The 23,601-nt window shown below is 47.7% G+C and overlaps 2 protein-coding genes across 2 annotated transcripts; one reads left to right on the top strand and one right to left on the bottom strand.

Annotated features, from left to right (window-relative positions):
• Window positions 1-8,671: 8,671 nt before the first annotated feature.
• RPS19BP1 (ribosomal protein S19 binding protein 1) lies at window positions 8,672-11,025 on the top strand. The gene is made up of 4 exons (XM_030479827.1): window positions 8,672-8,766; window positions 8,852-8,995; window positions 9,294-9,391; window positions 10,391-11,025. The coding sequence occupies exons 1-4, from the start codon at window positions 8,718-8,720 to the stop codon at window positions 10,523-10,525; spliced, it is 426 nt and encodes a 141-aa protein (XP_030335687.1). The 5' UTR covers window positions 8,672-8,717; the 3' UTR covers window positions 10,526-11,025.
• An 8,387-nt stretch (window positions 11,026-19,412) lies between these two features.
• Window positions 19,413-22,717, bottom strand: ATF4 (activating transcription factor 4). The gene is made up of 3 exons (XM_030479826.1): window positions 22,203-22,717; window positions 20,890-21,204; window positions 19,413-20,354 (listed from the first exon to the last, which is right to left on the bottom strand). Exons 2-3 carry the CDS (start codon window positions 21,104-21,106, stop codon window positions 19,504-19,506), a joined length of 1,068 nt encoding a protein of 355 aa, XP_030335686.1. The 5' UTR covers window positions 21,107-21,204; window positions 22,203-22,717; the 3' UTR covers window positions 19,413-19,503.
• Between the last annotated feature and the right edge of the window lie 884 nt (window positions 22,718-23,601).

Genomic DNA, 23,601 nt, shown 5'->3' with positions numbered 1-23,601 from the left:
GCACAGTAGCGACCCCTCAGAGTATGGAGACAGGATTGCAAGGTCCAGTTCACAATACGAAGTTGCAAGAACAAACAGTGGAGTAAGGGAGGAAGATAAGAAAGAAGAGCTGGTCTAGTAATTTAGAGGGACTCAAGTACTAGGAGTCAAGATCAAGAGATAAAAGATCAGGCTGAACTGTCATCCTTCCAGAAACTGCTGACCCTGGTTGGAGAAGCAAGGGCTAGAAGGAGAAAGAGAGGACAAGGAGAGAGGGAAACAGGCAACACAAGTCAAAAGACAGCTATCAGAATAGTGCGATGAAGAAAGGAAAGAAAAAATGAAAGAAAGAAAGCCCTAAAAAATGAAGGAAGAAATTATAAAAGCATCTGCCACCATGCTGAGCAATATGTGTGCCAACTGTGGGACAGGAGGTCTCCTTGCTCACTGCATGGGGAGGTCTCAGGTGAGACAGGTTCCCCATAAGTGCTTGAGTCTGCCAGCTGCCACTCTGCCCCACATCTTCAGTATCAGGGACCACATGGCCAGCCTGTCACTTTGCTTCTTTGGTGAGAGGAAAGGCCAGCCCATGCCATGCCCTCCTACATCACCCTCCACAGCTCCCACCTCGACTTTGGGGGCCACCATGATGCCTCCCTCTACCAAGGGTCCTCTCCACCACAGCCCTGCCAGCAAGGCAATAACATGGCCACTCACTGTATGGAGGTGTGCTGCTGCCAGGGCTACAGATGGGTGATGGCAGATGGGGACAGTGAACAGTGAGCCAGGACTGAGCATTAGCAAGGGACTTGCTGCCAAACCAATATCATGACCAGTGGGAGATAAGCACTACTTAGACAAAAGTCATGGTGACCAATTCATACTAAGGCCCTGATGACTACCAGATACAGGGTTGGGTGTTCAAAGGTGGTGGTATGGAACTGCACCCCAAAACCCTCCTGCACCTTGCTGGTTCTGTGCCCAAAACTTGCCCGGGCTGGGTAAAGCCTACAGCAACTCAACAGATATCCTGCAAACCTCTTCCACACCCTCCTTCCTGCTCCTGCTCAGCACCCATCTCAGCACCCATCCCTCCTGGCTGCTCTGCTTGTGGCAGGCAAAACCCAGCCTCACAGTGACATCTAGTGAAGAGAGCCCTCGTGGCACCAAGCACCCGTGCTAGAAATGGCAGCCTGGCCTCCTCTCACACTGGCATTTCTTCCCTGGACTTCAGGGCACAGAGGCAGAGCAGGAGATGTGGCCCTGGAGGAGATATCAGCCTGGCCTGGGGGTACTCGTGCTAAGTATATGGGTGGCTAGTATCCAGCACCTCCAGGGCTGTCCCTGCACCCAAGAGACTGGGGGTCCCCCAAGCACGTGCCAGTGGATTTTCAGTGTTTTCTAGAAGAGTGTTGTCTGTACCGTGCTGAGGAGAGCTGGATGGGAAGGGAAAGAAAGGAAGAGAGAGCCAGATGTACAATTTAGATGGACTCAACTGCTGGGATTCAAGAATAAATGGTAAAATGTCAGGTTGAACTGTCACCCTCCCACAGCCTCAGAAATTGCAGATCCTGGTTGGAGAAGCAAGAGCTACAAAGAGAGGCAGCAGTCAAGGAAGCAGGGAATAAGACAAGGAAAGACAAAATACAGCTATTAGAGAGAGCAAAAGAAGGAAAAAGAAAACAAGCAAGGGGAAAAAATTACAAAAGCAGAGTTAAGGGAGAGAGGTCTGGCACCACGCTGACAAATGCAGCATGCCAGCCACAGGAGAGAACATCTCCTTGATGTGGGAAGCCTCACAGGCTATTTTGTGTGGTTCTCAGCAATTCTGAAAAGAAAAAAAATCCCACAAATTAGGAAACCACAAAGTGTGCATTGTGGCAATAACCATCCAGCCCCCTGCTGCTTGCAGCTAAATCCACAGTGCTGCCTTGCTCTCGAGTCCCACATCAGATACAAGCTGATCTGACCCACTCCTTTTCAATATATGCTGGTGGCCCATTCATCCCCTGCCCTGCAATACCTTCATGACCCTATCCCTCCTCTGCCTCCCTCTGTTTTCCCTACCGCCTCCAAATGGCTCCCTCCCAAGCCTGAAGGGACCGGGGAACAGGAGGGGACACGACACACCTTTAGCCACTGAAGCAGGGGACATGACACACTTTTAGCCATGGGAAGATCAGAGCAAAAGCCCGTGACGGCCCCAGCCAACCTCCTGTCTGTTTCCAAACCCTCAATGGTTGGTGACAAGCATAACTAGCTAAACTTTGCTGCATTCTGACCCAGCTCTGGGGCTTGTAAACATTTTCAGGCCCTGGAGCAGAGAGGCTGGAACAAAACACAGAGCCTCCACCTCTTTGTCACTGCTTTGAAAGCGGCCATGTTCAACAACCCCTGACATTCCCCAATTTCACATCTGCACAGCATGAGGATACTTAAGCTCTCAGCTCTAACACAGCCTCTTCTCTGTGTATTTCCAAGCTCTTTACATGAGAATCATTATTTCCATTGTAAACAGGATAAAGAACATCCTCCCTGGAAAAAATCAGAATTTATTTCATCAAAGGCCACACTATTTCCAGAACTGAGAACCACCACTGCCTTTTACAAGTCCCTCTAGTTAAAGAATGTTGTACTCTGCACCTTGTCTCAAAATCCCTCTTTCAATTTCTGTCCATTTTCTGTGCAGTCAGCAGGGGAATATTTTTAGGGGTGAATTTCTCAGATTCTGCCATAGAATATCTATAGTTCTGACTAAAACACAAAAGAAAGCTACAAAGAGCAAATCAAACAACATAACATAGGAATAAAGAGTAAGTTGAAAGCCAGTGGTGAAACAAAAGAAGTCAAATGTCAAGCCAGGTAGGCCAGTCTGCAGCTGAAAAGGAGGAAAGACCAATTCTAGAACCACAAAAGGAGAAAGACAGGTTGAAATCCAGTGGCATGGGGAAGTAACATCAACACGTAACAGTCCAGCTGCTTGGAAAGGACAACAAAGCTCCTGGTAAGCCTGGAGGCTCAGATCCTGATAACTGAGGTGTAAGGCTCATCAAGCCCATCACTTAACTCTAAGCTTCCAAAGTAACAAGGGAAAATATCCTGGAAGATTCTTCAAAGGCTTCCATTAAACAGCTCGTAACTTCTGGAGCTGTGCTGGTCCAGCAGTGACAGTGACAGAAAACCACAAAAATTAACAGGGCAGATCCCCAAAAAGCAAGATATGGGCCCAAAGCTCTCAAGTTTTTCAGTAACTGCAGTGTGTACATATGGCAGTAGGTGTTGTCCACTTTACTCACCTTCCCACAACACATCTCATTCAGCCTGACAATCTATAAAGCAAACTTGCGCTCACTCCAATCCCTGTATCAGTCCTGCCTTTGCCTCCTTCCTGTGCCCACCAACTGTTAACACCTGTTCTCCAGCACTTAGTGGTTCGTGGTCCACAGCTCCCCTACATTTTGTTCACTCAGGCCATCCCTGCTCCACCTAAGGATCTTTATCCTCTTTTTTTCCAGGTTTTTAGCAAAAAGGAAAAACAGCTATAACAGGATAGGTTTTGGCCTTCTAGACAGGGGAAAACAGTGGCAGTAAGGTCTGTCACTTTCTCCCAGAGCCAGTGCTGCAGGAATGAAGTAGATGGGGAGTGCCAGAGGAAGACCCAGGAACCATGTCCACAGAAGGGACATGGAAGAGTTAGTCACTCTGAGTCCTGGAATCCCACTACTTCCTCCCTGTCCTAACATTTAGGATAGTGGTGGGAAATAAAGAAATTGTTCCCTTGCACCTGCAGACCTGTTTGCCTGCTCCACTCTAGGAGGCATGCAAGAGGAACAGATACCCTTCTGAAGAGATTATTTTCCCTTCAGGCAAAGATGGAAAGTATGAAGGCGTTGGAAGTTCAGGCATTTTTGTGAGCGTGGATGCAAACCCCCATTACTTCTGACCACAAAAACCTTGTGACACCAAGTCTGTATTATATGCAAAGTATTACTAGCAAAGTCTTTTCTTCTGGTATTCTATGCCCTGAAGAAGGACTTGTTTGGGTTTTTTCCACATATAATATTTATGCTTTTAAAAATATTACCTCCCTCTACAAAGTAGGCTTTTCAGCACAGCTTGCTCTCTTCCCATTTGGAGCCACCTTTGTTCTCCAGCAGGTGGACAACAAAGATGTATTTTGGCCTAAGCCTCCACATTGTCATTCAGATCTAGTTTGAGCATTCATCCCGTCTCAGCTACTTTGCAAGTTGCTTAATCTTTGTACCTCCTTATCTCATCCGTATAGGAGGAGAGTAACTCTTGTCTAGTACATGGGCAGAGTTCATTTCTTATTATAGCATCTAGTATGATGGGAAGCCGATTTAATCTTCACCTGTGTCAACACTATCTCCAGAAGTTGTGCAAGGCAGAGCCAGCTCTTCGGTGACCTCGTACAGGTAAGATATCTGCACTGGATTAAAAAAAAATCTCAGAATAAAAGACTTTCTGTCAGTCTAAAGTAACTAGACACTTACCCATGCAAATGTATGAATCAAAGCATTGTCCAGCCTTTGTTCAAATTCAGTAGGCCAGAAAGTCAAATTGTTTTCAAAGGCATGTCACGCAGTTAAAGGACAAAGGTCCCTATGTACTTGTGGTACAGGGCAGGCAGTAATCCTGGTTCTTTGCTGGAACGGTGACCGCAACGCAACCTGCTTCAAGTTGGCAAACACAGCTAAATATTAATGACAGCAACTTTGAATACAGCGCTTCAAGAGAAAACACTGAATATGGGATGTGGTGAAACTAGACAGCTGTCTAAAGCAAAGCACATTCCATAATCCACATATGAAGGAACATGCAGAGGTGAAAATCTGTTTGTTATAAAACAGTCTGGTTCATTTTGGAAGAAAAAAATACAGATATACATGTCAGTGTAGACAACACCAAGTCTTCAAACATCAGGATTATATTTCCCAAAATCATGACTGTTTTTTAAAAAACCCTAAGCTAAATAAATGCTTGTGATTGTTGTATTTTACTTCTAACGCTGCCCTCAGCTTCTGTTTTCTAACATTCTTCACAATATTCCTTCAGGCTGAGACTCCTACATAACCCCCTGAGAATCCAGAAGCTGGAACATAAATTAAGAGCAAACAAACAGCTATTATGAACTGCCACAGACAGCAAATGAGTATCAATAATGTCTTTGTTAACATGTAGTACAGAATTACACAGTGGAACAAGCCAAACGTCCAATAATCTCAGAAATCTTCCAAAGCCTAGAATAATAATGAAAAGAATAGTCACTCCAAGATGAACCAGATATCAACATATTCAAACAGGGAAAAACCTCATTTTTCAATGCCATAGGAAAGCAAGCAGAAAGTGAATTGATAATATTCACATATGGAAGTTACTTAAAACTGATCTGTATGCTGGGCTATTTGTAATCGAAAAGCCAGATAGCTCATGGGTACCCAGTGAGGCATGAGATTTAAAGAAAGCTATAAAACATGAACATTAGCAGCAAAAAGCTTTCAAAGATAGCTTCACTCTCAGAAAGACATTTTCAATCTGCAATGCAGCACCTGTGGGTTTTGCCATCCAAAGTTAGATTATTCAGGCTGTAAGACAGCAATTTATTTGGATGTTATACATTTAAATGAACACTATTTGACATCCCTTCTGTCCCCAAAGCACTTAAAAGAGCTAACTGCACTGATTTTTGAGGGATTACAAAGTGATGAAGTTTTCTTGGATAAAAATTTAATTTGAGCAGAGGCCTTAAAAACAGTACAATGAAATACTGATTTTTTTATTTATTTTTTTTTTTACTGACATAGACAAGAAGTCTCCCAACATTAAATTTTTACTAGTACATACTAGTCTGGAAAAGCTATATCTAGGGTTTGCTCAATTGCTTTCAACAGTAACTTGGGTAAAAGAAAGTGACAATTAAATGTATATATCACGATGAAGTAACAAGAATATCATCACTGTGAGAATGATAAAGCCATGGAAGCTCCCGCAAAGAGAAATACAGTATTTTATATGCTGTGCTCAGCATAAAGCAGATTTAGCAAAGACAGGCAGTTGAGGTCAGCAGAGGATATTTTACAGTTTATGACATGCAGAAGAGATAGTGATCCAAATGCTTAAATTGTACATACAATTATGTTGTAACATTATTACACTGTAACAACATTGTACGTAACATGCAATCTGTACACACAGATTTAAACTAACATACAATACACCAGCAAAATCCAGCATATATTAAGAGATGATGATACATTCCTAATACAAGTCAATAAACTGATCTTGTTTAGCACTGCAGGAAGAAGATGTAAGCACAATTCTCTATTACAGCCAAAGAGCGAGAGAAGGCTCTGCACCTGTGTCTGCAGGAGTCTGTGTCTAACAGGTATTAGTTGTACCAAAGTCACCCGCACAGAGACATGACAGATGCTATCATCGCTATGTCTGGCAAGACCAAACAGAGCTGAAGCCAGAACACAGTCAGGAGAAACATGAATGATCATGCCCTGATAAATACTGCCAGATCCTGTTAAAAAGAGCTGAAGAAATAAAATGTATTACTAACAGGAAACAAAGTGTTAAAAAATCCATGGCCCATGTTGGACCGCGATCTTTGGCAACAGATCCAAACCTGGGAACACACCTCAAAACAAAATGCCCATCCATTTAACTTTTTGGTGCACTAAGTAGCTCCAAGAACCTGACCAGACTCTGAGGCAGGAGACTGTGATTGCAGTTAAAGCAAGCGCCTTGCCTTCCCTGTTCAGCCAAGGGACCCCTGCGTGCTCACTAAATTTTATTCTGCAGGTAACTGCTAGCAAAAATAATAGCAAGTCTGCGTTCAACTTTGCTGTGTAAAGGAGGCATTGCCTGGATTATAGTTTCTTGCTACTGAAGGTATTTAATAAGAAGGGAATCAGAGTTTCTGAGACAGCTGCATAATTGAGGGCTTTATTAATTGGTGCAACAGACATGGAATTAGGATAGCATTGGTAATGGCTTGCTTTTGAGGTAGAAAAGAACATGTATTTTCCATCTACAGGATGATAAATCAGTGCAGCTTGTACCACACTAATTTGTTAAACATGTTTTGCAGTGTTAGTAACAAAGATGCTTTTGCACCAAGTGCCTTCATAATGTATTTATGAGGTTAGACTATTCTAATACTAGGCATGTGTAACAATGTATTAGGTGATCCTAACAAATTATGCAAATTAACCATTAGAACAAGCTATCTTGAATATACTTTGTAACATGTAACCATGAACAGCTTACAAAGAGCCTGTAAAAAGTATTTTAGGGGCTAAAAGTGAGTGTTTGATGAGGTATTTCTGGAAACACTTTCCCCATGGTAAATTCACTGGGAGCTATCATTTATCTCACTCTGACCAAGATAAAGATGATTTGAGTATACGAGTAGTAACAAATCTTCTGCTGACCAGAATGCTCTCCAGTGCTCTTTCCAATTTCACCAATAGGCTATTAACTCACTGCATGTTCAGCTTCTCCTTTGCAAAGCTACAATAACCTCCTCCTAACTTCATGACCTTTCACACAACTGCAGCGACAAACCTGGCAGGGAATTAGGAGCTGAGCAAGCTCTATCTTCCATTACCTACTAAAAGAAAACAAGAAAATAGAGAAGTGCTCTGCGCTACACACCCAACAACTGTTCCCCTAGATCAATTAAAAAAAAAAAAAAAAAAAAAAAAAGGTTCAGATTACAGGAAAATTAAGAGTGAGAAGTGACATGCTGAACAAGCAGTAAATGGTTAACGTTCCCCCACCATGAAGCTGAGGATAAGCACCCAGTGGGTCCTGCCCAGAAAAAAATGCATTAGCACCATTACACCAGCAGCTACTGACACTGGATGCTGGGACCCATCCAGGGAGGGATTCAGAAGAGAATGAACAATACAAAGACAGGCATTGAGGTGACATCTGCACAGGCTGGAGAACAATTTCCAGAGAACGAATGCCTTTTAATGAACCGAGGTTCAACTATTATCAGTGCCTGTTAGGAGATTATTACTATGAGAAACAATGAGAGCCACTTGTATCACCACCTCCTGCAGGACATGCCTGAGGGAGAATGAACCTCTCTCCTTCTTCTCCAGCATCAGCTTATTACTGCCTGCACTGGCTGCAACTGAATAAGCTTTATCCACATGATAGCTAAATTTAGCAGATATTAGCATCAAGCCTCTAGGGCAAAACCGAGGGAAGAGAGCTTTAAATAAACAAAGTAATACTGAATAATAGATGCAATTTATGGCAGAAGGAACCTCGACACTGAGAGTCGTCTAGCTCAGAGTTAAATCTTGATTTTGCGGCCTCACTAAGACAAAACACAACATCACTGCTGCAGTCCCCCTTCCTCCTGGCCTGTTGTTATTACTCTTACCCTTGTGATGGCAAGGACCCCTTGGAGCCCTGGCACTGCTGCACTGGCCCCATGAGGGTGTAACACACAGGGCCTGCGGGCCACACAGTGCAGAGGCGGGAAGGAAGAATGGTAAGAAAGGGCCACCAGCAAGAACCCGCCGCAGCCGCTGTACGCGACGCGAGCTGAGGACGGGTCTGAGATAACCTCCACACAACATGGCGCCGCAGCCCTTCCCGCCCAACGCCTGCCGCGGCCCTCTCCGCGCATACGCGCCAGGCGGGGCACGGCGCCGGAAGCGTGCCGCTGAGGCGGCGGAAGCTGCGCGCCGGTGATGTCGGCCTCGCTGTTGCGGCGGGGCCTGGAGCTGCTGGAGGAGCCGGGTGAGCTGGCGGGGAGCGGCGGCTGCGGGGAGGCTGGTTCCCGGTGTTACGGCTTTAGCTAACTCCATCCCTCTGCCCACTTCAGGCCGGGGAAAGCCGCCGCCGCCGGGACTGCAGCGCGGGCGGGATGGCCCCGGGGCGGCGGGTGCTGCCAGGCGGAGGAAGAGGGCGTCGGAGCCCGACAGGAACAGGGCTACAGTCAAGGGCAGAGTCGTGAAGTCGGCGATAGGTGAGTCCCGGCTCGGCTCTGGGGGGAGGGAGAAGCGGCTTCGCCGCCCTCCACAGCCTTCGCACCGGGCCCTCTTATGGTGTCCCGCAGCCGCCCTCTCAGTCGGTTGTATCTATCCCTTCCCGTCCTCCTGGACGCCCTTCTGGCGTCCCTCGCTTGAGCACAGCCAGATCTATGGATGCACCCTTGTCCCTGAGCTGTGGTGCTGCTGCTTTCTCCCGGGGTCCTCCTGCGTCTCTCCTTGCATGCTGCCTGGATGCACAGCTGATGTGTTGTGTCCCACTCTGCTCTGACCTAGAGGAGTATCATAAGAAGAAGGCCGTGAATCACTTGAGAGAAAACCTGCAGTACATGTTGAAAGGACGACTTGTTGCAAACAGAGCAGTCACAGAAAAAGTAAGATGGTCACTTCTGTCTGGGGGTCTGCTTCTGCTGAGGAACACAGGCGAATGGGGATCATTCCCAGATCTTCCAGCTTAGACCCCGTGCAAAGAAGTCAAGTTTCTGTCAGCAAGTGGCCTTAAGGGATTTCAGTGTGCACTGACAAAGTAACGTACTAAAACAAATTACCATACTTACCATCTTGTTGATACATTGTCCCCTATGATGATCTCCAATACTAGTTAAAATGTACTGACAGCTGTTGGCTTTTCTTACTTACCAAAGATACTTCATAGCTTCAGCTGTCAAAGAAGCCCTGGTTCAGACCTTGCTGTTGATCAAACTGGCCTTCTCTGTAGCTGGAGGCTGTTTAGCAAGGAACCAGATGTGCTGCTGGCTCATGGAATAGGAATTTCGTAGCATCTTGAATGATGTTTCTCATAACTAGAGAATTTAACCAATGTCCTTCCCCAAAAGGAAGTCCCATGCCAGGATTTGGGGAGAATAGCTGACACTACTAGAATCTTGGGCTATTTTTATGAGATCCAGGCTGTTAACTTATATAAACAAACCAAGTGGTTTAAGCCAGTGTTTCTCAGGCTGGAGATTGTGAAAGGAGGTGACAATGTATTAGAAAATGATGAGGGAATTCCATCAACTTGTTGGGTTTTCAGTTTGTCTCCTGGAGAGACAGGATAAAAGAAGGTCATAGTTTCAGAAAGGTCTGAATTGAAATAATTGTTTCTATCTCTGTGATGATTACCAAAGAGTAGTTTTGATATTTGACTCCAATTACTAAGTTGGTATTTGCTGTTGTCCCAGTGACCTGCTTTAGTTAACGTTGGTGATTGCCTCTCACTTTTCTTTGGGGGCATTCTGGGATATAGCAGGTACTAGTAGAACAGCAGGGACGCAGCAGGTGAGCTTGACAATCATCATTTTTGTGGTTTGATCTGGATAACAATGACTTGTTTTTTTCTTTTTTTCTTTTTTCTTTTTTTTTATTGTCTGAAGGTTCTTGCTCAGAACAGAGGCAGGAAAGCCAAAGATCAGCCTCCAAAGAAGGCAGCAAAGAAGAAGCCCGAGGGCACTGTCTTTACTGAGGAAGACTTCCGTAAATTTGAGAGGGAATACTTCGGGATACCATAAACAACATGACAGGGATTCTCACAGCTCCAGCCTTTCTGTAGCTGAGTGCTTGGCACGCTGGACTGGCCATTTCCTTGGTGTGTTTGAGATGAGACATCAGAGATGTGCCTCTGTCAGCCAGTGCTTTAATGTTATGCTTGCAGAGCAGCTCTGCATCTGTGCAGAACTTGATAGTGGCCAGCTAGAGCCACGGAGGTTCTCTTGGCTCTGCGATGAGTTGTCCTTATAATTATCTCCCTCCAGCCACCATGTCTTGCATTGTTAATGTTGAGGAGTGGACCAAGCCAAATATAGATCTTGTTCCCTTCCTTAGGATGTAAGGCTTCTGCTACCTGTGTTATTAGCAGTAATAAATCACCAAAGGGAAGGATGCTTTGAAAGACTGTTAAACCCGAGTAGTCCTGCAGTTTCTGTTCTTATTACAGCCTCTGTCAGGTTTTTCAGTCATTGTAAAAACTTTTTATATGTTGTTTGATTAAATAATTGTTGCAGACACCGCCTCTCTTTGCCTTTGTAGTAGTGATTATTATGACAGGCTACATCTGATGAAGACAGGTTGTGTCATTGTTCTGATCCAGGCATCCCTCTCTTTAGAATGACTCAGTTGTGTGAATGGCCTCTCTGATTCATGTTGACACATGTATTTAATCTTCTTTCTGACACGCTCAGGCCTTCAAAAAGCATAGTTTGGAATGGAGATGACTCCCGTTTTGCCTACTCACAGGGGAAGAGCTCTTACATGGAGAAAGTTGTCCTTTGGATGCTTATACCTGCATCTCCCACTGAGGTTCAGCCACGCTGGGAGGGCACCGCTTCTGGGCGCTGCCAGCCCCTGTATCCAGGAGGGGTTGTGACCCAAATGTTAGTCTCAGCACGAAGTTAAAATAGTCTGAGCCAGAGGTTGTGGTGCTGGGTTGCAGGGAAGGTCTTTTCCTATCAGACTATTGCTCAATTCCCGACTGCAACAAATAGAAGGCCCAGCAGGTGGGGGTGTTGTTCCAAACACTTCCTCACTAAACCACAAACTGGGCTGCTTGGGGGCACTTGCCACTGTCCTTTCCTGCTCCTTACCCGAAAAGATGGGAAGTCTGTTCTCCTTAGAAAAAGAGGTAAGGAGAAGGACTAATGCCAAGCTCTGGTGAGACTCTGTGATTACAAGGGGCTTAGCTGACCTGAGCAGCAGCTGCTTGGATGTTAGCACCGTCAGGAATTCAGTATCCCTTCCCTGCCCTCTGATTATAATTCCTGATGCTGTTTGAAGTCTGTGTTGCCTCTGTTGTGTTCTTCCCCTCTTGTCTGCATGGGAGGGAAGGTCACCCAGATGTATGAGGTCCAGACAGGGAAAGTAGTGAACATCCTGAAGTACATGTGCTGGAAATTGTGTAACAGTGAGTGGGAGGAGATTTCTTGTAATGGGATCAAGTTCAACTATCTGCAGCTAAAAATGGTAAATATAGAACAGTTCAAAAGACCAAGTCCTTTCTTTTTCAGTTTGTTCTTGCTTCCAAATTTAAAAAACATGTAAAAAAAGAGAATGACCATTTGCTTCTTGAAAGAATGGAAACAGTGTTTGAAAAAGTAGTTGAGCAAAATGTATATGCAGGACATGTCTCCTTAAAACCTCTGCGCCTGCTGCAGTGTGTGTGAGCTGGTCTAACACACACAGCTCTGTGTGGAGCTGTCACGGAGACAACAGTGTGAAAAAGCTGGCTGTGCCACAATTTCAGGTTTGAAAGAGGTAGATTTCTGGGGTTGTTTTGTTTCAAGCCCTCATCTTCAGCATTTGGCAGTTCCTTTAATCTTACAGACATCCTTCATGTTAACCCCCTCCCCTCCTCTCCTAGTTCCTCCTACACAGGCTTGTTTCTGTGGTTGTTCAGCTCCTGGGCCCTTCTGCAGGCTAAGGGAAGCAAAACCATCCAGAAAGAAGCACTAGGGTAATGTGGTTCACTCTCTTTGTGCAAAACCCAGCTTGTTTGCTCACAAATGTAAGCAAACAGTGAAGTTGTTCTTTCGGTTAATGAGGAACTTTAAAGCGTGGCCCAGGGCAGTTTTCCCCAAGGATAATAACACCCAGATCTATGGAGTTTTAAAGTTGGATGGCGGGTCTCATTACTGGCTAGAAAGACTATTAGAGCCAACACAAGTAATCACCATGCTTCTTGTAGCTGTATGCCATGAGGTGTATATCGTTGAAGAGGGCTAAGCTACCTGACAGACTGGATTTTGCCATCTGAAATCAAACCTTGGTTGCACAGGCGACAGTATCCTTAAATAAAATAGGTTTTTATTTTGCAGGAGGAAGGAAAAGCAAGCAGAACGGGTGGCTCTAGATAAACCATCTTCTGCAAGGGCAAAGATCTAACATGTTCTAGCCTTGATTTTCCCCCTCTCCAGCAGAGCAGGTGCTCCTATGAAAGAACAGTGGTGCTACCTGCACCCTGTGGCAGTTGGTGGCCCCTGAGGGGAATGTCTTCTAAGATAGAGGGAGAATAAGTACCAGCCTGTTGCATGTGCCTGGTGGTAAGCTAAAGCTAGGCTAAAGCTAGGCATCTCCTCATACTCCTAGCTGTCTGTGTTATGGTCTAGTCATGCCTAGAACATGCCAGCTCCTCTGCTGTGCTGGGACCTGAGGAGGTGGCTCTCTTGGAGCAGCCTGTGCCATCTCTCTGTTCCTTGCAGCCAGACTTTTCTGCCCCTTGTAAAAGAGATGAGGGGGTCAGGGAAGGAGCTGCTGCCATAGCTGCTTTTCCTCGCTGGACTCCAACCTGCAGTTCCCACGCTGGAAGCTGACACGCTGCAGCCCTCAACCCTTGGACCTGCTGGATGACATTTCCCTCCCGTACGGCTGCGAGCGGCAGCACAGGGAGACATCCCGCTGCTGCGGGGCGAGGGCCGCATGCTGCTTGAGCTCATCGGGCTGCTGGCGCTCTTCCCAGCTCTGCGACACCAGCTGAGCACCCTGCAGCAGAAAATAAGAGGTAGCTGAGCTAGGGAAGAAGGAGGAGGGTGCCATCTTACAGTGCATCCTCACCCACACGCAGCAGGGAGTCGGAATGGAAGGCAGCAGCAGCAGATTTAATATAAATGCAAATAAAAGCTCTGAAGTGTTATTAATGCGGTAGAACCTTCCCAGGAAGATGGTTTAGAGGAGGCAAAATGGTTCCCAGATGCTCGGTGTTGAGCTAGCTTACTGTGAATAAGATTCATCAAGCCTGTTAATGGCTTATTTCTCCTTCGTTATGTGAGCGGAAAGCAAACAGGAAAATTTGTTCGGGTGGGTACAAGCTAATGTAAGCTGATACAGCCTCCGCTCTATCAGCAAGTCTTCACTTCTTTAGCATAGAAAGCAACAACAGCTAACATCAGCGTTCCATGTGTACAAGGAGAGGGGAGGACTGCAAATGTAAACCAAGAAAACATGTTTGCTCAGAACATTAACCAACTTCTTGCCTCTGAAATAACATAGCAGTAACAAACCTGGCTGCCAACAAACAAAGACAGACTGTAAAACGTGCTTGGGCAAACAAGGCTTAAAACACTGAAAAAGCTGGAGGGGGAACTGGGAGAGGAAGGGGGAGCGGGGAGACGGTGTCCTAAAAGCCTTTGGGAATCTCAGCCTCTGCTTTCTTTTTCATGACTGACTCCCATTTCAGTCTTGCTGATGATCAACACAGCATCAGCACTTACAACACTGACGGGCTCTGGAACGCCTTGGGTAAGGGACTGGTTATTGTAGAAAGGGTGCACAGAAGCTGTGCCCTGAATAACTCGCAAAAGGAAAGTTACAGCACAAGGAAGTTTCTCATTTGGAGACCCATCAATCCAACTAAAAATGAGGAGTGTAAAGGAAGACAGGCTGCTGAACTCCAGCCAAGGCAGGCTGAAGGGTTAGTAGGTTTGAGACAGATTAAAGCTTTGCGTGTCTATCCATAGTTACATTAAATAGGATTAACAGTGCCAACCACTAACTGGTGGGGGCAGGGGAAATAAAAAGTATGAAGGTTGCTCTGCAGCTGTCTACAGGGTGACACGCACCTTTTTCTGGACGAATTAGCTGTTGGCAGGGCTAACCAGTGATCTCGCCAAGCTGGTCTGTTCTGAACTGCACCATTTGTGTGCCAGCAGGATCATTTATCTCCTTTAATGGGAGGTGAAGACTAGGTCCCTTTCTCGGGCTGCCCGTGCACTGAATGCAATGGAGATGCAGAGGAGGTACAGAACGAAGATATTCTCTGCCCTATATAAATTAAGCTGACGTGTCTGCTGCGCTTGGCACTCGCTCCCTGCCATCTTTTAAAAGGATGTGTACGTGTGAAAGAGGAAAAGAGCAGCTGAAGGAGAAATGAGAGGCAGCTAGCACCTATGGAATAGGGAAATTGGAGCTTGTGGGTACAGGTAGCTTCATTCAGTGGCTTGTGACACTGCATGACTGCACTGAAAATAACGCAAAGGCAGCATACCTGGGATACCTGAGCAGCCAAAATGGTATTGCCTAGGTCAGGGGACTGAATGCCTCTGTTAATTCACAGGGTCAAACTTGTGGGCCCAAAGCATTTTGATGGGAAAGGCAGCAAAGATGAGTTGGGGTTGTTCAGCCTGGGGAAAGAAGGCTCTGGGGACACCTGAGAGCAGCTTCCAGTATCTAAAGTGGCCTACAAGTCCCCCCTGGAGGGGGACTTTTTACAAGGGCATGTAGTGACAGGACAAGGGGGAATGGCTTTAAGGTGGCAGAGGCTAGATTTCGATTAGATATAAGGAAGAAATTCTTCCCTGTGAGGGTGATGAGACACTGGCACAGGTTGCCCAGAGAAGCTGTGGCTGCCCCATCCCTGGCAGTGTTCAAGACCAGGTTGGACAGGGCTCGGAGCAACCTGCTCTAGTGGAAGGTGTCCCTGCCTGTGGCAGGGGCTTGGAACTGGATGAGCTTTAAGGTCCCTTCCAACCCAAACTAGTATGGGATTCTATGATGATTTTTTTGGCCCAGCAAGGGATGCTTATGCTAAGACCCCAAAACTGTCTTTGCACTGGAAATGAAGCATAACAGGAGTGTATGTGCCGGACTGCACAGCAAGGCTGTGAATACAGCAGGAGTTCAGAGGAAGTAAGGTTTTCTCCATACACTACTTGAACTTTACTAGGAAAAAATGTGTATGCACAAGATGAAATTATGCATATAGGAAGGACAATATAGACCCTGTTGTTTCTGAAGGCCATAAGTCTATGGAAAGATAAAGAAAACTGGTGTTACTCTGGCCAAAAATACATAAATTTCCCACCCTGGAAAAAATGGCTTTCTGAATCAGAAAAGGGTTTAGTAAGTGGAGAAGAGTGGCTGTACAACAGTGAGGGTTGAGAAAGCAAAGGACATCTCAAAACAGAGAAAGTATATGGATATGCCAAGAACAGAAGCTAAACCATACCTAAAAAAGAGATGAGGCAATACTTAACAAGGCTGTTAAGTAACAAGGGAATCACAGGCAAGACAAGGAATGTATTTTTTCAAGAGGAACATGACTTCTCTCTGCAGACAACATGGCTTTGGGGCTGGGGGAGAGGGGGCTCTGGGCGAACTACCCCTGTGTGAAATTGTTTCGATCAGAATAACCCACATTCCCTTTCTACCAGTGCAGCCCAGGAGGGCCGGGGAAGCGTTCATCTCCCAAAGGACAGCCTGTCCTTGCAGCTATTCCTGGGCTTCCTGCCAGGGCAAAAGCTATTTGGAAGATTTTATCATCATTCTTTCTTCATTCTCCAAAATTGCAGCTGGGGATTTATTTTTGTATGTGTGCTGCAAAGGTGCATCTGGTTCTCCACACAGGCACAAAAGCAGTTGTCAGCAGTGGTGGTTTCCTCTTCTCATTTGCAAGGAGAAGTGCAAGCGTCTGGGTCTTGCTAAAGGCAGGGCGAACAGGGAGGCGGTTATAAATATTGTGATAAGAGCAGAAACAAGCTCGTGAGAAGGGGCTGTATGTTGTCAGAGCAGCTCTGCAAGCAGTGAACCGCTGGGCGTTGTTTGGTTATGTATAGGAATGTTGGACTCCTGTTTACCATGAAGTTCGAAATCAGATAAGGGATCAGGAGCCCAAAGGTCATGTATGCTGTGCATGTGAAGTCCACTTCACTGCTCTTCATTCAGAGGGAAAATAAGTGAGACAGAAATCTCACCAGCCAATTTCACATTCTAATAGCTTTTATACAACACAGCTTGGGGAATTCTCCCGCTTCCAAGTACGTAGAAGAACTGGGCTCCTCCAAGGGTAGGTAAAGCCTGCATCTCATGCACTACATTTCTGGACATGGTATCACACTGTGTGCAAGCTGCAAGGATTCAATTGAAGCACATTTGTTCTGAGAGGCTGTGAGAAAAAGAAGACAGCTCCTGAAGTGTGCAGTGTATAATCAGTCACCAGGCAGGAAGCTATCAGACCTTTTCTGCTGCAGGATGGAGTTTGTTACGTGATGGTGTCCTCAGTGCTCCTTGCCTCCTGAGGCAGTCTGGACATGCTGCTGAGCTGCAGCGCCAAGTGGCGTGATGCTGGCTGTGCCTAACACAAGCCTGGAGGAAAAGCCTAAGCGACGAATGCAGAGGAAGAGTCAGCCCTAATCTCTAGGCAGTGTAAAAATCTTAACGAAGTTACTAAGTATGGAAATGCGGCGTCATTTCAGCAGGCGTTGCATAAGGTTGCCATACTGGCTGCCTCTGCAGAGCTGCAGGCTCAGAGCCTCAGCATAATAACGCCAACAGATTTTTAAGAACAGGTTTATGGTTCTCCTGCAAAGTCCTGTAAAACACACACATGGATACAGGACAGAGAGCAAAGCAGCACATGTGCATTCCTTGTCTCCCGTTCCAGCTCCGATCTGCCTTCCCTGGAGTGAGCGCAATTAGTAAACTGGAGCTACATATGCTCTGGAGGGCTGTAGAAACCATAATCGTGTATCTACAGGCCAGCACAGACACTGCCTCGTCTGCCTGCAGAGCATGGACTCAAATCGATTTTGGTAAGGGGTAGATCACACTCTCCTGCCCCTAATTATCCCCATCCCCAGCCCAGCAGGTGCAGCTGATCTGAAGGAAATCTACTAGGTTGCTCTACCTCCCACATCAGAGCAGTTCCTGGCATGCAGTCACTAGTAAGCTCTGGAGAACAAAGCAACACTTCAAGCAGGACCTCGATGTGCCTGCCAGGCTGCAGTGTGTCCTATTTATATATTACATAGGAGTCAGAGCGCTTGCGCAGGAGGTAAGAGGCAGATGCTCTCATGAAGGTGAGGAATCTGGGCTGAGACTACCCAAACAGGGTACCCACTGTCTCATGAAACCCAAGATGAAAGTCTTAGTTACCCACACCACTTCCAGTGTGGCATGAGCCCTAACTCCTGACAGCGAACAGCATCCACATCACCCAGGCACCAGCTATAGGCACAGACAGGCCTTGGTGGCCAGTCACCACCAAGGCTGGCCCACTCAGCCCTCCCTGCCAGCCAGGCCAGGACATGCAAGTGCCCAAGCTAGGCGGCTTCCTGAGTCGTGTCAGTGCAAGTGAGAAGGAATCATAACTCCTTGGGGAAGGATGTGTACATCCACATGCCAAAGCTGGCTCCAACAGGCCAAGCAGAGATCAGGTGCTGCTAAATCTGGGTATCAGTGGCCAAGAAAAGAAAAAAAAACCCACAAAATGCTTAAAAATGGCATGTCCCAAATTCTGAAGCTTCTATCAGCAGAGTACAGCCAAGGTGAATGTGGAATTTCACCAACGTTCAGAACCTCACAGAACCAGAACCAACCACAAAAAAAAAATTCCTTGCATTGAGTGCCTGGACTATAAATTTACCCACTAATAGAAGGGCAATAATTAACATCCACAGGCAGAAACCAACCTGCTACACAGGCTCCTGCCTGCCCAAGTTCTCTGCAGGGTTTAAGACACCATCACAGCAGGGCTGGGGATTTTTCTGCTGCCGCACTCCAGCACCAGGGCATTAACTCACCTACCATGGCTCTGCTGAGCAACACAAACCCCAGGGGCGGGGCTGCAGGTTGCTGCCAACAACCCTGACCCATATCCCCAGCACACACACCCTGCTCCCAGAGCAGTGGGGGCACCTTCCCTGCACTGGCTGCATAGCTAACTCAGCAGTAGGGCTTTATTAACAAACTCACCTGGTCCTTGGTAGAAAGAAGCCAAATTTATGTTCACACCTTAAAATTTGGCTCTGAGGCAGTCTGAAGATGTCTCCAAGTCCTTCGCACTTCCATCATGGAGAGCACCAAGAGTAACCCCACTTATTTGATCCAGCTCACCTACCACAGTGCAACACCAATCCCTACCCCAACCCCACCACCCTGGGCCAAGCATCACACCTCCTCGTGTTTGGGGTATCTGCTGACCAGCAGGGAGAAACCCAAAGTACCAGCTTAGCACTGCCACTGCTTGCTCCATAACCTCCCACCAACCAGCTTACTCCTTAAACTCATGTTCAGAACTAGTAAGTTTTCCATCATGTTTTATATCCCCCCCCCCCCCCCTTCAGAATGTTCAGGGCTGGCAAGTCTGCACCCTCCCATCACTATCTTCTATAAACTCAAGACAAACTCTTTTAACAGGACTAGCTTTACTACTGAAGAAGTTGTGGCACCTCAGTATTATCCCCCTCATGGTGGTATGTGCATCCACTAAAATGTGTGTAAACTGTAGTGACAAGCCACATCAGTCACCCTTTGAACTTCCAAGCACATTCAGCACCCACACTACCTCCATTGCCCAGAACTTCAGTGTTGCACTGCATTCTCCTGTGAAGAGGAGTAATACAATAGATGTTCGCATTTACACCTAGGTGTGGTGTGCTTGTTTTACAGGTAGCTGGTTACCTCACACTGTAATTTAAAGTTTACTATAAAATAATTTATTAGACAGCAATACATAGCCTTAGCAGCAAGCTTATATACATGCACATAAAAACTGCTGACTACCCTACTCAGGGACTCTAGCTCTTTTGCCCTTGGCCTTGCGGACCTCTTCAATCAGATCTTTTAGGTACTGAATTTCCTTACTAAGGGAATCTGCTTTCTCCTTCAGAGCCTGATTCTTCTGCTCCAACTCTCTGCACTCCCCAGAGAGTGCCTCCTGTTCTGCCCTCTTCTTCTGCCGGTAACGGGTGGCAGCTGTCTTATTCTGCTCCATCTTCTTCAGTTTCTTATCTATTTTCTTTTCTCCCTTTATCTTTGCTGACACTACCCTCTCTGCAGGATGATCATAGGGTTTGGCCTGCACAGAACCACAGCTGGCATCTGCAGGGAACCGGTTGTCATTGGGGGATCCAACTGAATTGGTAGGGCTATGCTGGGGTGTTCCCAGGTAGGAGTCTGGGCTCATGCATATTCCACTATCATCGGAATGGTTCTCCTCCTCTTTCTCAGACTTGGTGATCACTACCACAAAGGCGGGGCCCTCCTGTTTTCTGTCTCCTTCCAAAACATCCACTTCACTACCTAGTTCTAAGCTAAATGAGTGGTCTGGAGTGGAAGTCAGAGACCCTGGGGAGAGGGGGAAAGACCAAAGGGAAGCCAATGGGGCCATTGGATCTACTCCAATGGGTGATTCAGGGAGATGGGTGATTAGGTCAGTTATCAGTGGAGGTTCTTTGTTGTGGAATTCCTGGATGGTAGGGTTAAATAGGAGATCACACGTGTCTTCCAACGTGGCCATCAGCTCGTCTGGTGAGACGGTGGCTTCCAGATGTTCCACACCTAACAGGGCATCAAAATCAAATTCCTTCAGATCCATCTTCTCCACCATCCACTCCATGCCAGAGAAGGCATCCTCTGTACAGTAAGAAGAATTGCCATTTCAGTAAACCAGCAGCAACCAATGCAGTTCAGGCTTCTGAAAATGACCTAACAGCTCATATTTTACCACCCAACCTCTCTCTCATATTGACATGAAAAAATTAAACCAGAAAGAAAAAAACCTGGCATTTAGCTACAGAAGACTGCAGGGTACAATGGAAGCTGCCAGCTGTTCCGACATTCCATCCCCCTTACTCCAAGGCCAGAAGAATTCAGGGCCATTTGAAACACACCGCCACTCTTGTTTCTTGTGACCTATGCTGGGGAACAGCACTGTAACTGCAGTCAGTGTGTTATTAAAAGGACAACAGAAGTGTCACTTTACCATACACCAGCCCAGTAACCAGCAATTCTGAATTGTGTAAGCAGCATAGTACACATGCTTTCAAGCAGAAGTATGCATGTGAGGTTGCCTTCATATCTACAAAAGCCTAACGTTTCTTTGCCCTCCCATCAGAACATTACTAAACATTATGTGCCACTGTAACTGATGTATTAAGTAACACCTTACCCTGGCTGCTATCTATGGTGTTGCCTAAACTGTCCACAGCAAGCCAATTGGAGGAGACTGCCTTAGCCTTGTCGCTGGAGAACCCATGCGAACCGAGGGGCTCGGCCACCTCCAGGTAGTCATCGAGGAGTCCCAGACTTTCCTCAGCCACCGAACACGGCTGGCTGAAGGGGGATAATGAATCCCCCAACAGCATCTCGTTGTTCAAGAGGCTCATCTTCGTCAGTTTTTAATGCTTTGATGTCAAAGGATGCAGACAAGTAGAGGGTTTTGTCGTCGACTACAGCAATGCTGCTGTGCGATGCCTTGAAAAACCTGCGAATAAAACTCAAATCCATCAGTACTTATTTGACCAGTATCGTGTGTTTCTAAAAGCAATGCCACCCGCTTTGGGGGCCGCTCTTTGCCTGTAACACACCATCCTTGCCCTTCCCACGTGTCCCTTCAGGCTCCGGCTGCCGGTTCTCCCACCCAGGGCCGCGCGCCTTCCTCATGCCCAAATATGGGCACGGCTGCCGCCGGCCCCACCCACCGCCGCCGTGACTCACGCGCCCATGCCAGCAGCCGCGGCCATTTCGCGATCCTGCCGCGTCCCCCTCCCCGCCCCGGCCGCCATTTTGTATCCTGCCACGTTTCCAACCGCGGCTCCAGCGCCCCAGGCGCAGCCCGAGCTAAACACCGAGGTGGGGAAGGACAACGGGTCGCTCTGGAACGAGCCGGCTTAGCGCAGGGCACTGGGGTGACAAACCGAGCGTCGCACACGCCACCTTCTACTGGAGCCTCCACAAGGTTATAAAACCCTCCGGATGATCCGGGGAGACTTAGCGCTACAGCATTAAAGTATGACAGCACTGCTGTCAGGTTATGAACAGCCCCCGTTTATCCACTCGGTACGACGTATCAGATGGTACTTACTCTGTCAGAGCGCCCATATCCCCCCAGCTACAGCAGCGTTCCCCCACGCGGGCTAAAGAAACCCTCCCCAGGAATATACTGCTCTTACTCCCGCGAAAACACAATGGAATTGATGAATCCCAGACTTTAGCAATCGAGCTTTCTCGAAGAATGAGTATGACATAGGAATTTTTTCGTCATTTTTTCTGAAGTGGCATTTCCTGCCCTTTCTGACACCCTCCGCCCCGGGCAGGTTGAGCCCCACAAGGACACCCCTCCCCCCGATACTTTTTTCCCGGGTGATACCATCCACTACCGCATGGCTGATAAACTCGCCCCTCAAATTCACTTAAGGCGAGAAGCGGGTGACTAGCAACACCGAGGAGAGGGATTCCCCGTCCCTCACACACAATACTCACGCCATGGTTGCAGATGCCGGGGGTGTGCTGAGGCCGCCGCCGCTGCTGCTGCGCCTGCTGCACTGGCCAATGCCGCCGCTGGCCCTGCCGCCCTTAAAGAGCCATGGCGGCCAGGGGAGGGGAGGCTGCTCCGGTCCGCGCAGCGCGGGAAGGTGCTGCGCGCACAGACACTCAAACCGCAGCTGCTCTTCTCATACACACGCCGACGGACAATGAGGTGGCACCGCCCGCGCGCCCACCTTATATACGAGCCGCCTTAAGCAAAACAAGATCCGGCTGTGAGGTGTCCTTCCGCCCAGCGTCACCTGCCTCTCCCCAGCGCCCGCCGGCCTGTACCCCGTCTTTGTGGGCTTCTCGCCATCCATTCTGCTACGGGTTAAACGCAGGAGCGGCAGAGAAAAGCTTCCGCTCCACATCGGAGCGGCGGCGGAGGGACTCTATGGTGTACATCCGCGCCTCCGCCCTCCTGCGACCGTGGGGATCACGTGACCAGAGCAGCTGAGGACACTCCCGGGAGATTGGGGCGGGGGGGGGATGTGTGTGCTGACAGGAGTTATCGCGCAGACCGCCACGTGGGAAGAGGGCCTCTCATTGGCTAGAGGCGAGTTGTTCACGTGCGCCCAGAGCTGTTATTGGCCAGGGCCCAAAGGAGCCCACATGTGGAGGGGGAGAGGGGAGAAAGGAGCCGCGCGGGGAAATGGCGACGGCAGGGTGGGGAGGAAGCGGGGCTGGGAGCTGTCACTGCGCCGTCACCGCAGCCGTGGGACGTCGCTGACCTGTCCCGTTCGAAGCACTACATGTACGCGTGTCCCTTTAGTTTCCATCAGCCCCTTTTGTTCTCTCCACGAAGTCCTGCCTAGGTCAGGCTGGAGCTGGTGGCTGCTGTTCAGCCGAGGCACTGGCGTGGCTCCCCAACGTGCTGAGGTGGCGGGCGCCGTGGCCTCCTGCTGCCCCTGATAACATGTCAGCCCAGGGCAGCGTCGCCTTCCCTCCCTGCTTGCCCCACACATGCAGTGCTTAGATTATGGCTGTTCCGGGGCACAGGCTGTGTGTTTGCATGTGTGAGGGTGCCTCTCAGCCGCCATGGCGCAATTCCGACCTGGAGTGGTCATGCAGAGCAGTGCTGCTGAGCAGCCAAGAGCATGAGTCTAATTAATGCCTTTAACCTATGCAAATGCTGAAAAATGAAGTTGGCTGTTCCCCAGAACTTCCCAACTTCCTCTCCTGCCACACAGTTTCGCACTGACACAGTTGCTTCTCTGTTCAGACATTACTCAGAGTGATGTGAGCATTAATGGATAACCTACATAGCCTCACAGCTCTAAAGAGCATTGTCACTTTGGAAAGTTTTTAAAGTGCAGTTTCACGTTACATTTTATCTCATCTAAATCAACTTGCT

The sequence above is a fragment of the Strigops habroptila genome, chromosome 3 (assembly GCF_004027225.2).
Source record: "Strigops habroptila isolate Jane chromosome 3, bStrHab1.2.pri, whole genome shotgun sequence".
Taxonomy (NCBI): Eukaryota; Metazoa; Chordata; class Aves; order Psittaciformes; family Psittacidae; genus Strigops; species Strigops habroptila.
Note: the sequence above shows the minus strand (reverse complement) of the source record. Positions and strands in the feature narration are given on the sequence as shown.

Coding starts and splice junctions, on each gene's coding strand:
- RPS19BP1 (XM_030479827.1), top strand. CDS start 8,718: ATGTCGGCCTCGCTGTTGCGGCGGGGCCTGGAGCTGCTGGAGGAGCCG. Junction 8,767..8,851: donor GGAGCTGCTGGAGGAGCCGG/GTGAGCTGGCGG, acceptor TGCCCACTTCAG/GCCGGGGAAAGCCGCCGCCG. Junction 8,996..9,293: donor AGTCGTGAAGTCGGCGATAG/GTGAGTCCCGGC, acceptor GCTCTGACCTAG/AGGAGTATCATAAGAAGAAG.
- ATF4 (XM_030479826.1), bottom strand. CDS start 21,106: ATGAGCCTCTTGAACAACGAGATGCTGTTGGGGGATTCATTATCCCCC. Junction 20,355..20,889: donor CACCATAGATAGCAGCCAGG/GTAAGGTGTTAC, acceptor CTTACTGTACAG/AGGATGCCTTCTCTGGCATG.